Consider the following 15692-nt stretch of genomic DNA (forward strand, 5'->3'; position numbering starts at 1 on the left):
CAGTGTACATTTTCTGTCCCCTCAAAATAACTCAACATACAGCCATTAATGTCTAAACCGCTGGCAACAAAAGTGAGTACACTCCCAAGTGAAAATATTCAAATTGGGCTTAATTAGTAATTTTCCCTCCCCGGTGTCATGTGACTTATTAGGGTTACAAGGTCTCAGGTGTGAATGGTGAGCAGGTGTGTTAAATTTGGTGTTATTACTCTCACTCTCTCATACTGGTCACTGGAAGTTCAACATGACACCTCATGGCAAAGAACTCTCTGATGCAGGCATCATCCCGGTATAACCAATGAAACGGGAGTATGTCCATGTATGCCCTCCCGGCAGGAAGTGTTTAAGAAGTAAAACACAAAAAGAAACAAAAATTATGACAGGTTTTAGAGTTCTTTTCTCCCTAAAAGCCTATCTGTATCTAATGTTACTTAGTATTATGAAGTGGAAGTCGAGGAAAATGTAAGATTCAGTTCACTTATGTGTATAAAATTAAATTGATTCAATGTATTAAGTACTGCTTTTTTATTGCCTAAACTTTCTCTTGCTATTATCTTCCTGCAATATCCAGAGACTGAGATTTATGTGGAGTCAAGTGCACTTTTTAATACTGCCAGTTTATCATGTTTTCAGGCACTGGAAGGTTTTCAGAGGCAGAATACAGGAGGGGGAAGCAGAGAGAGGGCTTTGAAGTATGTTGATGCTACGGTACTATCCAGTCAGCAGGCCAGGGGTGGCATAGTGACTTCAAAAACATTTTATTCTTACACTCAGCCATCAAATGGGTGTTGTACAATCAGAGGGAAAATGTACAAAGGTAGCTATTACCAACCTAGCTCCCCTCTTAGTAACTTTGTGTGGTGGGATATTGTATATTACTAGACTGACTGATCAGATGTACATTGTACTAATATTCTGGCAGGTAAAAACGTTCACATAATTTAATATGTACAACATTTAGCTGTTTGGCTAAAGTTCCACTTAAATATTGAGCCGCATCTGAGCTTATACCCATCGCAAATATCCATTAACCTTAGCTGTTGCGTTTCACACTTTTTCTTCAATCACATTATTCACACAGAGCTTTGATTTTTCCACTTCAAAGCTCAAGACTGAACTAGGATGAACATTTCTGGTGGGTTATTTCTTGAGCCATCATTTTCTATTCAGATCATATTCACTGGAAAATTAACAAATGTGCCATGAACGTTGAAAGATCAAAAGGATCAGAGGCATTGCAAAAGGGCTGAAGGGACATAGAGGAATAAAAAAACAACATTGACTGAAATCACAATGTTGGGTTTAATTCCAAGAGTTGCATTTCTTTTTTTTGTCTATTGGAGCTTATCTTTTCCTGACAGGGTTTCTTCTGTCACCCATTTAATAAGTCATGACTAATACTTACATTTTTTAGACTTTACCATGTAGATTATAACGCAACACAGTAATCTAGATTTTGCTTTTGAAATTTTGTGCTCTATCTATAGCTCAGGACTACTGAAATTGAAATACAAATCACTGGAGCCTGATAACTTTTTATACTTTTTACATTTGTTTACAGATACTTCTGTTTCCCTTACAAAGGAGTGTTTTTTGACCCATATGCTAGACCCATGTCCAGTTTTATGTACCCATTTTCTTAGGTCTGCCTCCCAGAAATAAGAAAATATTCTGGTAAATGTATACCGATAACTCTCAGGAAGTCGTTCTGACATTTATTTTGCAATGGTAAAAACAGCACAGTAATTTAAATGGATCACAACATTAATTCAGGCTTCAGTGATTACTTTTTAAGAACCTTAGGACATAGGGGTGTTGTAGATAAAAAGGCAATTCTAGGCACAATCATTGTGTGTGTTAGTTCTAACATCTATGGTGGGTGGAAAGTTTGAATGGCAGGAAATGCAAATAAGTATCTTGGGTTAACTCTAATTCTAATTTGTGGGTCAAATGTGTAGCGATCAGAAAAGTTTCTTCATGGCAAGCAATGGCAAATTGTTGATAAAATTAGTGTTGTCATCTGCATATAGCAAATTGTGAACACAAATCGGGGCCAATGGCTGCAAATTTACAGTATTTTATGTGAATATATTGATGTGGAAGTCTGGGTTTCCCATTAAAGAATGGGGAAATCAGACATGTTGTTGCAAATGCAACTTGATCTGATGAACACCCCTTTATCAGGATTGCCTGGGTTTCCAAATTGCATAGTTGGATAACAGAGACCTTAATGCTGACATTCGGAGGAGTCAAACTGATCAAATCAGTGATTCTTCTGCTTCAGTGACTGCTCCGCTGTTTTAATTCGGGATAGTCTACCCACCGTCATGATACACATTCTTATGGTATAGTTCAATGTTTTAAACCTGGTGATGATTGGAAATAGACAACATTGAAACTATATATATATATATGAGAGAGAGATACAGTATATCTATCGATTGATAGATCTATATATCTCATCATATCTAGTTCCACAGAATTTTTGGAAAATAGATTTAGAAATGCCTTCCACAGTCCATAACACGTTATAGAGAAAATGGGATATTATATAATTACAACTTTCAGTTAAACATGACAGTAAGAAACAAAACAACAGTTTCAGTAAAAACTAAGTGAAAACCAGTACAAAGGAATTCTGCAGAGCAACATTTTAAAGAGTTAACGCACCCAAAGCTGATATTATAGTAGATAGATGGCAGGGGGTTGAATCACCCACCAGCTTTATATATCTCTGATGGAGATATCTCACCACACGCATTTCCACTTTTAGCTACCTGCCATAGGCCTTACAAAAGGTCTTTACTCTTCCTGACTGATTTGTTGTTAACGTGAAGTCAGCTTTGATGCTTTAGAAGCTACATAATGGGCATCCACTTTGACACTTGAGTTGCCTTTGGAATGGTGGTTGCTAGAGAATGGCCCTGTGATTAAGTAACTTCATAGATTGGAGTCTCCAGAACTGCCCAAGGCAAATTGTTATCAGGCTGCCGAGTGCTTGGCATGACCTTATTGAGTTATAATTATTCCCCCTGTGACTGTCTGCCAGTAATCAGATCATCTCTGCTGTATAAAGGGCATGTCAGTTTACTGTTCTGTGAACTGGCTTTTGAGATTTGTGTAGCTCCAGAGCAAAAATGGATAGTGTGCTGAAGAATGGCCACATACAATAATGCAAAATACAGGTCGGCAACACCTGTCGCTGGGGATCAATTTAGCAAACTACATGAGTTTAAGAAAAAAAATGTTTAAATGTAGTTACAAAAAAAAAAAAAAAAAAAGACGCTAGTCCATCTTGTTCAACGAATAAAAAAAAAAAATGCACACAAATAGAAAACCTCCATATATACTATCCTATACCTATAGTTGATCCAGGGGAAGGCAAAACCCCTCAATAAAGTATGACCCAAGTTGCTCTAGTGGGGCAAAATTCCTTCCTTCTCCATGAAACATTCAGATATTCCCTGGATCAACTACCCCATGCCGTTCTTGCAAAAATGTATAAGAAAGAACCGGGATGGCCGCACTCCAAAAATAAAAATGTGTTCCTTTTAATTAAAAACTGGTCACAACATGGATATGTCACAGCAAAAAATCAGGAAAAGGGCTAACGCGTTTCACACTCTCATACAGTGCTTATTCATAGCTCATGGCGTTCTTATCTATTATATTAGTATCCGGTTCTATTTTGTGCCTTTTAGGAATTATCCAGCTCTTTAACCACTTTAGCCCTGGAAGGATTTGCTACCTTAATGACCAGAGCATTTTTTGCGATACAGCACTGGTCCACTTTAACTGACAATTGCGCGGTCGAGCGATGTTTTACCCAAACAAAATTTACTTCCTTTTTTCCCCACAAATAGAGCTTTCTTTTGGTGGTATTTGATCACCTCTGCGGTTTTTATTTTTTGCGCTATAAACAAAAAAGGCTGACAATTTAGAAGAATTTTTTACTTTCTGCTATAATACATATCCAAAAAAACAATATACCTTATATACTCGAGTATACGCCAAGTTTTTCAGCACATTTTTTTTGTGCGGAAAATGTCCCCCCTCGGCTTATACTCGAGTCTGTCTGCATACCTGATGAGCCTGTTATGCATTATGGGTGTTATTTCCACATTGCTGATAACGATTTGCTTCTACACTTTTTTTATTTTTTTTATTTTAGCACTGGTGACTTGCTGCAATGGGCACAGTGAGACTGCAAATGGGCATTGTTGACCCTCTTTTCCGCTTACAGTAGCTGCTGCATTCTCGCCCTAGGCTTCTACTCGAGACGTTTTCCCAGTTTTTTGGGGTAAAATTAGGTACCTCGGCTTATACTCGAGTATATACGGTAAAAAAAAATGTATTCATCAGTTTAGGCCGATATATATTCTTCTACATATTTTTGGTCAAAAAAAATCGCAATTGCCGTAAATTGATTGGTTTGCGCAAAAGTTATAGCGTCTACAGTTAAGTTATGTGGATGCTATAACTTTTGTGCAAACCAATCAATTTACGCCTATTGTGATTTTTTTTTTTTTTTTACCAAAAATATGTAGAAGAATATATATTGGCCTAAACTGATGAATACATTTTTCTAATCTATGGGATAGATTTATGTACTTTTTATTTTTATTTTTATTTTTAAAGGTTTTTTATTTGCCAAGTGTACATACATGTCAGGAAAGATTTCCAACAGGGTACTGTCATAAGTGTAAAGCAGCATATCATCCTTAAAGTCTTTATCATCCCTAAAATTAAGTACAGTATATTCTTCAGTACAAACAGTTCTCTTTTTTATTGTTTTTACTGGCAATGGCGGCGATCTGCAAATTTTTGTCAGGATTGTGACATTACGGCGGACAAATCTGACCAAAATTACTCTTTTTGGGAACCAGTGACAAAATTACACTGGCAGGGAAGGGGTTAACACTAGGGGGTTAAAGTGGATGTAAACCCGATTTTTTTTTTTTTTTTTGCTGTCACAATGTAGAGTAAAACATTTCCTATCATCCTATCATCCTATCATCTGTGCCCAGTCTTGCCAAACAGAGTTAATCCAGCAGGTTATTTACATATCTCATGCACTAGCCTGGAGACAGGCATTATTTTTTAATTTCCACCCCTACTCCTTTTCTGAAGTCATGCAGTTACTTTTCTGGATTTTGACTGGATGTAATTTTGAAAGTGTAAATGATGGAAATAAAATACATTTTTTTGACATATTATAAGAATGTCTAATCTGTAATTTGATGCCTTTTGGAGATTTTTCCATCTTTCCTTGGCTTCATTATGCACATTAATACAAATTTTTACCCGAGGTGCTCAAACTTTTGACCCCCACTGTATATCCTTATAAATCAGCACCATGGCCGTAGTTTAGAAAAGATGAGAGTGGGTTTCCATCCACTTTAAGTGTTTTTTTTTAAAGTGTTTACCCTGACCGTGTTCTAACTGAATCATGACAGAGATTACTGTTCCCTATCACCGCTTACTATCCAGCTTTAACGGAAGGACGTACAGGTATGCCAATTTGCGCAGCAGTGCAACTCTGCCAACGTATATCAGCGTGAGACAGTCGGCAGGTGGTTAAAAAAGACACTGGTCCATCTAGATCAGTGGTTCTAAACCTTCCTAGTGCCGTCACCCCTTGATAAAATTTCCCAAGTTGTGGGGACCCATAACCAAAAAAAAACATTTTTGTAGCGTGGGTTGTCAGCACCCAAGGCACAACAAGTAATTTGTGCCCCTAACCCATGGACATTTAGCGATCCCTGAGTCCCTTTCACTTGTACAGTATTAAAACCCCTTAAGGTACATTTTTGGATGTACCACTCTTTCTTTGTTCTCCCTTCTTTCCCTTTTATCTCTCTCTATCCTAATTTGTTTCTCCACCCCCCCATCCCTCCAGGGACAGCCCTGCTGGGCGGCCACCAAAAAGGCTGGGAGAGCAGTGCGGGCTTCAGGAACAGCCCAGGATTTGGGGACCCCTGGCAAATCGTCATTCGACCCCCGAGGGGGTCCCGACCCCCAGGTTGAGAACCACTGATCTAGATCAACTAAGAAAAAAAACCACACACACTAATAAAAAGAAACCTCCATATATACCACTCAATACCCACAGTTGATCCAGAAAAAGGCAAAAAAGCTCACTAAAGCATGATCCAATTTGCTCCAGCGGAGTAAAAAAAATCCTTCCTGATCCTCCAAGGAGCAATCGGATATTCTGTGCATCAACTACTCCTGGAATTATTACCTCTAAATATTGGTATCCTGTTATATTTTGTGCATTTAGGAATGCATCCAGGCATCTTTTAAAATAATCTACTAAACTGTACAGAACCAGATCTTGAGGGAGTCTTGTCCACATTTTCACAGCTCTTACTGTGAAGAAGCCTTTCTTTATGTGAAGGTTAAATCTCTTTCCTCTCCTCCAGATGTAAAGAGTGCCCCCTTGTCCTCTCTAATGACCTGAAAGTAAATAACTCAACATTAAGTTCACTATATGAACCACTTATGTATTTATACATGTTGATCATATCTCTCCTTAATCTCTTCTGCTCAAGAGTGAATAAATTCAGTTGCTCTAATCTTTCCTCATAGCTGAGCTCCTCCATGCCTCTTATCAGTTTGGTTGCCCTTCTCTGCACTTTCTCCAGTTCTTTGATTGCCTTTTTTTATGATCTGGTGCCCATAACGGAATGGCGTTTTCCAGATGAGGTTTTAATAATGATTTGTACAAGAACAAAATTATATTTCTCTCGTTGGAGTCTAAACATATTTTAATACAAGAAAGCTATTTGCTTAAATCCCCAATTCGAAAAAAAGTCAGGAAGCTGTGTAAAATCTACATAAAAACAGATAGGTAGATTCACGTAGGGGCGCCTAACTTTAGGGCGGCCTAGCCTAGTCTTTTTAGGCTACACCGCCGTAAATTAGTTAGGCTAGTAGTGATTCTCAAGCCACTTACCTGCTAATTTTCGGCGGCGTAGCCTAAAACGAGCGGGCGTAAGCGCTCCTAATTCAAATGACTTGGAGGGGGGCGTGTTGTATGGAAATGAGGCTTGACCTCACGTTTTTTGACGTTTTTTGACACTGCGCATGCGCCGGGCGACTACATTTCCCAGTGCGCATTGCGGCTAAGTAGGCCGTACGGGCCTATTGATTTTGACGCGTACGTAAACGACGTAAATCCCAATTCGCAGACGACTTGCGCAAACGACGTAAAACATTCGAACCTCGCGGCGGGAACGGCGGCCATACTTAACATTGTTATTCCACCTCATAGGTGGAATAACTTTAGGCGGCCTATCGCTTACGGAAACGACGTTAATCGACTGCGGCGGGCTCGCGTTCGTTCGGGAATCGTCGTAAATGCTAGTTTACATAATCTACGCCGGCCGCAATGGAAGCGCCAAAACATTGCAATCTAAGATAGGACAGCTTGCGCCGTCCTATCTTTGATATGTTTAAGTGTATCTCTGTAAGAGAATACACTTAAACATAGGTCGGCTTAGATTCAGAGTTAGGTCGGCTTATCTGTATCTGCTCTTTGTGAATCTACCTAAGAATGCCCTGTTTTTTAAATCTTATAAACCCAAAATTGTATTCACAATAAAACATAGAAAACATATCAAACTAAGAAAATGTACTGTTTTAAGACTAAATAAGGTATTTTTTTAATTGAATGCAGCAACACTTCTCAAAAACGTTGTGACAGGGCAACAAAAAGCAAAAAGTAAGTGGTACAAACAAGGAAAAGTGGGAAGACCACTGTGCAACTAACTAGGTTAGTTGGCAACAGGTCAAGGTATCTGAGGCCCCGTACACACGACCGAGTTTCTCGGCAGAATTCAGCCAGAAACTCGATCGGAGCTGGATTCTGCCGAGAAACCCGGCCGTGTGTACACTTTTGGCCGAGGAAGCCGATGAGGATCTCGTCGGGCCAAATAGAGAACATGTTCTCTATTTCCTCATTGTTCAATGGGAAATTTTGGCTCGCCGAGATCCTCAGCGGCTTCACAAGGAACTCGACGAGCAAAACGATGTGTTTTGCCCGTCGAGTTTCTCGGACGTGTGTACAGGGCCTCAGAGGTAAAGATGGGCAGATGTTCACCAATCTGTGAAAGCAGCAGTGAAATCTAAAAAGTGTTGAACAATTAGGAATAATGGGCCAGATTCACGTAGGGCAGCGGCCTCCGGCACAAGGCGGGCCAATTCAAATGGGCGTACTGCGCATGCTCCGTTTCCTAACTCCCGACGTGCTTTGCGCGCCGTGACGTCATTTTTTCGAACGACGACGCGCGTAGCGTACTTCCGTATTCCCGGACGTGTTACGCAAACGACGTTAAATTTTAAATTTCGACGCGGGAATGACGGCCATACTTTAGACAGCAATACGTTTGCTGACTAAAGTTAGGGCACCTAAAACGACGACTAACTTTGCGACGGGAAACTAGACTAGCGGCGACGTAGCGAACGCGAAAATCCGTCGGGGATCCGCCGTAACTCCTAATTTGCATACCCGACACTGGTTTACGACGCAAACTCCCCCCAGCGGCGGCCGCGGTACTGCATCCTAAGATCCAACAGTGTAAAACTATTACACCTGTCGGATCTTAGGGATATCTATGCGTAACTGATTCTATGAATCAGTCGCATAGATAGAAACAGGGATACGACGGCGTACCAGGAGATACGCCGTCGTATCCCTTTTGTGAATCTGGCCCAAAGTTCTTTAACATAAAACTGCAGACTTTAAGAAACATTTTTACACGGACACCGCTCTGCGTTAGTGGTGCCGTCATTTTAGCGGTGCTTTTAACCCCCGCTAGCGGCCGAAGAAAGGGTTAAATGCACCCGAAAAGCACTGCTGCCAAAGTGCTTTGCAGCGATGCCCATTGATTTTAATGGGCAGGGGCGGTGGAGGAGCGGTGTATACAAACCCCTCCAAAGATGCACTCGGGCTTTCACACTGTGGCTGCAGGGGAGGCATGTTTAGACGCTTTACAGGCGTCTGCAAAATGCCTCCAATGTAAAAGTGGTCTTAATATAAGTTTGCTCTAAAACCATGCTATGTGAAAGAACAAGAATAATTGGCAGTAAAACAATTAAATAGCCAATAGTATCAAGGAGAGAATTGTACAGCAAAACCATTTTGTTTATAAAAACTCAAACCAGAACACAAATACAAATGTATTTATTACAGGCATAGTTCACCTTTACCAATTAAGCCTGCACTGCAGATGTAGGGACATCTGTAGAGTAAAACAAAAAGTGCAGCTTTGACCAAAGTTGACTAATGCCCTTGCTATAGGTGTAGGCCATTTACTTACCTCATGAAGTTTGCCACGAAAAGTTCCAGGACATTGCTGAGAGACTCCCAGCTATAACTGCACACTTTCACCATCACAGGAGTGATGATCTTCTTTACAGCCCCTTTCACACTGGGGTAACAGCAGCCGCTGTTTCAGGTCAGTTTGCAGGTGCTATTTTTAGCGCAATAGCGCTTGCAAACCGCCCCAGTGTGAGGTCTAAACCCGCATGCTCTTTCCCTCCCCTGATCCAGTAGCTCTGAGCTCAGAGTTTGAGAGCTCACTCCTGTGATGGTGGAGGTAAACAAGAATAGCTAGGCTTTACTTAGCAATGTCCTAGCAATATTCTGGGAGTGTTCTAGCCGGGCTTCATGAGGTACGTAAATGGCCCACACCTTCAGCAAGGTCATTATTCAGCTCTGGTTAGAGTTGCCACCTCATCCCTTTAAAACAGAACACATATGAATTACACAGGTTCTGAGGCTAATTTAATGCAAATAAGGCACCAAGTGAGTTTAATTACCTCCTTAATCAGCCACAGAACCTGTGTAATTAATATGTGTTCTGTTTTAAAGGGATGAGTTGGCAACCCTAGCTCTGGTCAAAGCTGCACAGTTTGTTTTTATGTGCAGACACCCCTTATCTGCAAAGGTAAACTAAAGATGTCCATACAGGCCACAGTTCGCAGGGATCGGACACATTTTGATCCATGTATAGACACCCTGGTTGTACACAAGTCGATCTATCGACTTGTGTACAACCAGCCTGTTGGGTCATTCCCTGAATGATTGGTGGTGGCGGCTATAGCCTGCAACACTAATCATTGTGTTCTGCCAGCACACTCCCTGCACAGATAAGAACCTAGCCTTAGTTGGTAATCCTCTAGTTATGCTTTGCTATACAATAGTGGTTTTATAGAAAAATTACAGGTAAGGTAAATGGTAGAATATTTTACTTGGCCATCTTTAACCTCTTTCCATCCCGCATATAGTAATATGACGGCCGCAAGGTAGCTCTGCCATCCCGGGCGGCCTTCATATGATGTCCTCTGCTTCCCGGCGGTCTAGGGGGCGCGCGTCCACCACTTCACTCGGGAGCCGATGCGCGTGCCTGGGGGCCGCAAAGTCCACCGGGCACCCGCGATTGCTCATCACAGAGCAGGGATGTGGATCTGTGTGTGTAAACACACAGATCCACGTCCTGTCAGGGGAGAGGAGACAGATCTTGTGTTCCTTGTATATAGGAACACTGATCGGTCGCCTCCCCCGGGCAGTCCCCTTCCCCCACAGTTGGAATCACTCCCTAGGTTACACATTTAGCCCCTTGATCGCCCCCTAGTGTTAACCCCTTCCCTGCCAGTGACATTTATACAGTAATCGGTGCATATTTATAGCACTGATCGCTGTATAATTGTCAATGATCCCAAAAATGTGTCAAGTGTCTGATCTGCCCACCGCAATGTCACAGTCCTGACAAAAATCGCAGATCGCCAACATTACTAGCAAAAATCAATAACCTATTTTGTAGACGCTATAACTTCTGCGCAAACCAATCAATATACGCTTATTGCGATTTTTTTTAACAAAAATATGTAGAAGAATAAATATGGGCCTAAACTGAGGAAGACATTTTTATTTTTGTTTTTTGGGGCTATTTATTATAGCAAAAAGTAAAAAATATTGTGTTTTTTTTTTTTCAAAATTGTCGCTCTTTTTTTTTCTTTATAGCACAAAAAAAAAAAAACGCAGAGTTCATCAAATACCACCAAAAGAAAGCTCTATTTGTGGTGAAAAAAATTATCAAAATGTCATACGGGTACAGTGTTGCATGACCGTGCAATTGTCATTTAAACTGTTAAGCCTTGTACACACGATCAGTCCATCCGATGAGAACGGACTGATGGTCATTGGTTGACTGATGGTCCGTCGTGCCTACATACCATCGGTTAAAAATATGATCGCGTCAGAACGCGGGGACGTAAAACACAACGACATGCTGAAAAAAAACTTCATTGCTTCCAAGCATGCGTCGACTTGATTCTGAGCATGCATGGATTTTTAACTGACCTATCGGTTAGGAATCCATCGGTTAAATTTAAAGCAAGTTGGCTTTTTTTTAACCTATGGATAAATAACCTATGGGGCCCACAAATGATCGGTTTTGACCGATGAAAACGGTCTATCAGACCGTTGTCCTCTGGTTAACCGATCGTGTGCACGAGGCCTTACAGCGCTGGAAGCTTAAAATTGGCTTAGGCAGGAAGGGGATGAAAATGCCCTGTATGGAAGTGGTTAAAACTTGTTTGTGAATGGATCATGGTTTTGAAAGATTCTCTTTGCAAGCTTGCATTACTTCCCTGAAATGCATTTGCAAGCATCATTTTGCTCCGTAAAAATAATTATTCATTTGATTCTAGGTTCAGAATGACTTGTGTTTTCAAACACGACAACTCTACACTGCAGGCTAGCTCAGGACTGCCTATAATGCTGTCTGGGCAATGATGTCTGTTTTTCTCTTGCCTGAGTTTTTAAATATAGAAAATTTGATTTGATCCTACTCAGCTGCTGAGCACAATGTGCACAAACTGTGCTTGTTATGTTTCCTTCAATTGACAGACTGTCTGAAATGTGTAATTATATCATTACTGGTAATCACTCTCATAATGTAAAATTTCCATGCAATTTTAAGAGAGTAGAGTAGTGGACATGAACAGTATTATCGGTCTTTCCTTATGAAATATAAGGCAAAATAAATAGATATATGGGTACATGCACATTTTTTATGTTTATTTTTTTACCTAAAGCTGAACTTTGGGCACAAAAACGTTCATTTAAATATTTTATAGCTGTACATAGCCTGTGCAGAGAGCAGTGCTGTGGGAGGGGCCCAGCAGGCCCCACCCACTACAGGCTGCCTGCAGAAAACTGCAGGAGGGGTGGAGACAGGACCATCAGCCTGCACTAGGGTAGAAAGCAGAAACGGCTGGTCTTTATTAAAGGAAGCTCCTGCACAAAGGCATGGTTTCACACTAGATTACTTGCACAGATCTGGAAGAAATATACAAAGCATACCAAGATTCAAGGAAGAATACACATGCATTCTGATTTTACACCATAACTGTTTTGCGCAAAATTCAGCTTCAAGTCTTGGCCTGTCACATCTACAGTAATTGTAATGGGCCGTACACACGAACGAACATGTCTGCTAAAACTGGTCCGCGGACCAGTTTCAGCAGACATGTTCGGTCGTGTGTAGGCCCGAGCGGACAGGATTCCAGCATACATTTGCCCGCCGGGCCTTTTTCCAGCGGGCAAATATTTCTGGACTTGTTTTAAAACAGCCCGCTGGAATCCTGTCCACTCGGACATGTTCGGTCGTCTGTACAGACCTACCGTACATGTCCGAGCGCCCACCATCCCTCGCATGCGTCGAATGACTTTGACGCATGCGTGGGAGCATTGAACTGGCAGGGACGCCCACGTCGCCGCGGCGACGGCGCGGCCACGCCCCGCGTATTGTTTACGCGCAGATTTCTTTATGATGGTGAGTACAGCCACCATACAGAAATCCCCGGGCAGACATGTACGGTGAAAACGGTCCGGCGGACCGGTTTCATCGTACATGTTTGGTCGTCTGTACACGGCCTAAGACAGAATAGTAACTTGACACATAATAGATTCTGGGATTGGAAACAATAATGAGGATTTGAAGGTTCATTTTATAATTTTCTAAATGGGTTCCTTTAACCACTTCAGCCCCGGACCGTTTGGCTGGCCAAAGATTAGGCCACTTTTTGCAATTTGGCACTGCATCGCTTTAACTGACAATTGCGCAGTCGTGCGACGTGGCTCCCAAACAAAACGTTTTTTTAATTTTTGCGCTATAAACAAAAATAAAGCGACAATTTTAGAAAAAAAAAGCAATATTTTTTACTTTTTGCTATAATAAATATTCCCCAAAAATATATTTATAAAAAAAATGTTTTTCCTCAGTTTAGGCCGAAAAGTATTCTTCTACATATTTTTGGGAAAAAAAATTGCAATAAGCGTTTGTTGATTGGTTTGCGCAAAAGTTATAGCGTTTACAAAATAGGGGATAGTTTTATGGCATTTTTATTAATATTTGTTTTTTTTTACTAGTAATGGCGGCGATCTGCAATTTTTATCGGTACTGCGACCTTATGGCGGACACATCGGACGCTTTTGACACATTTTTCGGACCATTGTCATTTTTACAGCGAACAGTGCTATACAAATGCACTGATTTCTGCAAAAATGTCACTGGCAGGGAAGGGGTTAACACTAGGGGACGATCAAGAGGTTAATTATGTTCCCTAAAGTGTGTTCTAACTGAAAGGGGGGTGGGACTGACTGGGGGAAATAACAGATCGCTGTTCATACATTGTATGAACAGACGATCAGGCATTTCTCCCCCTGAAACACACACAGCTCCCGGTTCTCGCTCTGTCACGAGCGATCGAGGGTGCCCGGCGGTGATCACACCCGCCGGGGCACTCGCATCAGCAACAGGGGCAAGCAGGGGGCGCGCGCCCCTAGTGGCCACTGAGCGAAATCCCGTGATTTTGCACAGCCGAGCCAACCTGCCACAGTAAAACTGCGGTGGGCGGTTGGCAAGCGGTTAAGCTAGTGCATTGTTGGTTCACGTACCCTTTCCTTCGATTTACCCTCTAAATGTTCTTTTTTTTTGTCTGAATTTCTCACTTCCCGTTTCTCCTCAGTAAGCTTTACACCATCATCCGAGCCGTTCTGGCTGGGGGTTAGTCAGTGTGCTCGCCCCCTCCCTTGGAACTACATCTCTGCGGGGAGACGCTGTGTGCGTCTCCCTGCAGGGAAGTGGGAAAGTGAGAAATTCAGACAAAGAAAAAAAAAAAGAAAGGAAAATTGAAGGAAAAGGTAAGTGAGCCAACAATGCACTAGCTTAAAGGAACCTATTTAGAAAATAAAAAACAAACCTTTACAACCCCTTTATACCTGTATGTTTTTTTTTGTCCTGGATCACTGGTATGCACAGTATATGGCCCCATTTTAAGGGGTACATTACTTTTTCACCTTTTCTACCTGGAGCTGTTTCCATCTTTAATATTGAGAGGGGTAACTGTAAGGGGTGCAGCCATGACTGTGCCTAAAGATGGTTCATATGCAAGCACTGTTTTCTTTTATTTACTAGATGTGTTGATCAGATTTCATTTTGAATGGTTGAAAGTTACTGGCTTAGATGACCATTTCCTGTAAATTAAATAGTCATATTTAACATAATGTTTCCCTATATTTTTCTATAGGTCTGGAAGAGGTCCGGAGCTTGGTTTTACAAAGCCATCCCAAAACACATTTTGCCATTAAAAATCTCAAACAAAACAGGTGAAATTCACTTAAGGAATATACAAGCTGAACCTCAAATTCAAGAGCTAGGAACTGCTACAATTAATCGAGCATATACCTGGGCAAAAGGAAGAGGTGAGTTGGCCACTGACTGTATGCTGCTCTTGATGTCATGTCATGCTGTCTTCCTAAAAACCCATTTATTGTTTTCAGTGCTGAACTAAAAAATATAGTATTAGATAAGGACAAAATATTTCTGAAGGTGATCCTTTTCTGAACATGCTTTATGCCTTTGAATTGTTTGCCGTAGGCCAGTGCCATGGAATGAGGAACTATGGTAAATATTTTAATAATCCGATAACCTGCAATAACTGTACTGTATACGTGTATATGTGTGCATTTTTGGATTTTGGTACCATCAAAATGGCATAGTGCAAAGTGCAACCATGGCAGTGTTTCTCAACTCCAGTCCTCAATGCGCCAAAACAGGTCATGTTTTCAGTATTTCCCTCAGATGAAATGGCTGTGGTAATTGCTAAGGTAGTGAAACTGATAAAAATCCCCTGTGCAAAATAATGGAAAGCCTGAAAACATGACCTGTTGGGGTGCCTTGAGGACTGGAGCTGAAAACAACGGGTCCATGGCACAAGTCACGTTACACTAATGCCCTGTACACATGATCGGTCCACGATCGGTTAACCGATGAAGCTGACTAATGGTCAGTCGTGCCTACACACCATCAGTTAAAAAAACGATCGTGTCAGAACGTGGTGACATAAAACACAACGACGTGCTAAAAAAAATGAAGTTCAATGCTTCCAAGCATGCGTTGACTTGATTCTGAGCATGCGTGGATTTTTAACCGATGGACGTTCCTACAAAACGATCGTTTTTTTTTCTATCGGTTAGGTATCCATTGGTTAAATTTAAAACAAGATTGCTTTTTTTTTAACCTATGGATAAATAACCGATGGGGCCCACACACGATTGGTTTGGTCCGATGAAAACGGTCCATCAGACCGTTCTTATCGGTTTGACCGCTCGTGTGTAA

General features: G+C 41.3%; 1 protein-coding gene across 8 annotated transcripts in view; it reads left to right on the forward strand.

Annotated features, from left to right (window-relative positions):
- Window positions 1-15692, forward strand: part of RPH3AL (rabphilin 3A like (without C2 domains)) — a 258215-nt gene that overhangs the window by 155943 nt on the left and 86580 nt on the right. For all 8 annotated transcript variants that reach the window (XM_040336810.1, XM_040336811.1, XM_040336807.1 and 5 more), the window contains one exon: window positions 14602-14776. In XM_040336810.1, the coding sequence (XP_040192744.1) occupies window positions 14602-14776 (175 nt within the window). The remainder of the gene's footprint in view (window positions 1-14601; window positions 14777-15692) is intronic.

Source organism: Rana temporaria, chromosome 2 (assembly GCF_905171775.1).
Source record: "Rana temporaria chromosome 2, aRanTem1.1, whole genome shotgun sequence".
NCBI classification, from domain to species: Eukaryota; Metazoa; Chordata; class Amphibia; order Anura; family Ranidae; genus Rana; species Rana temporaria.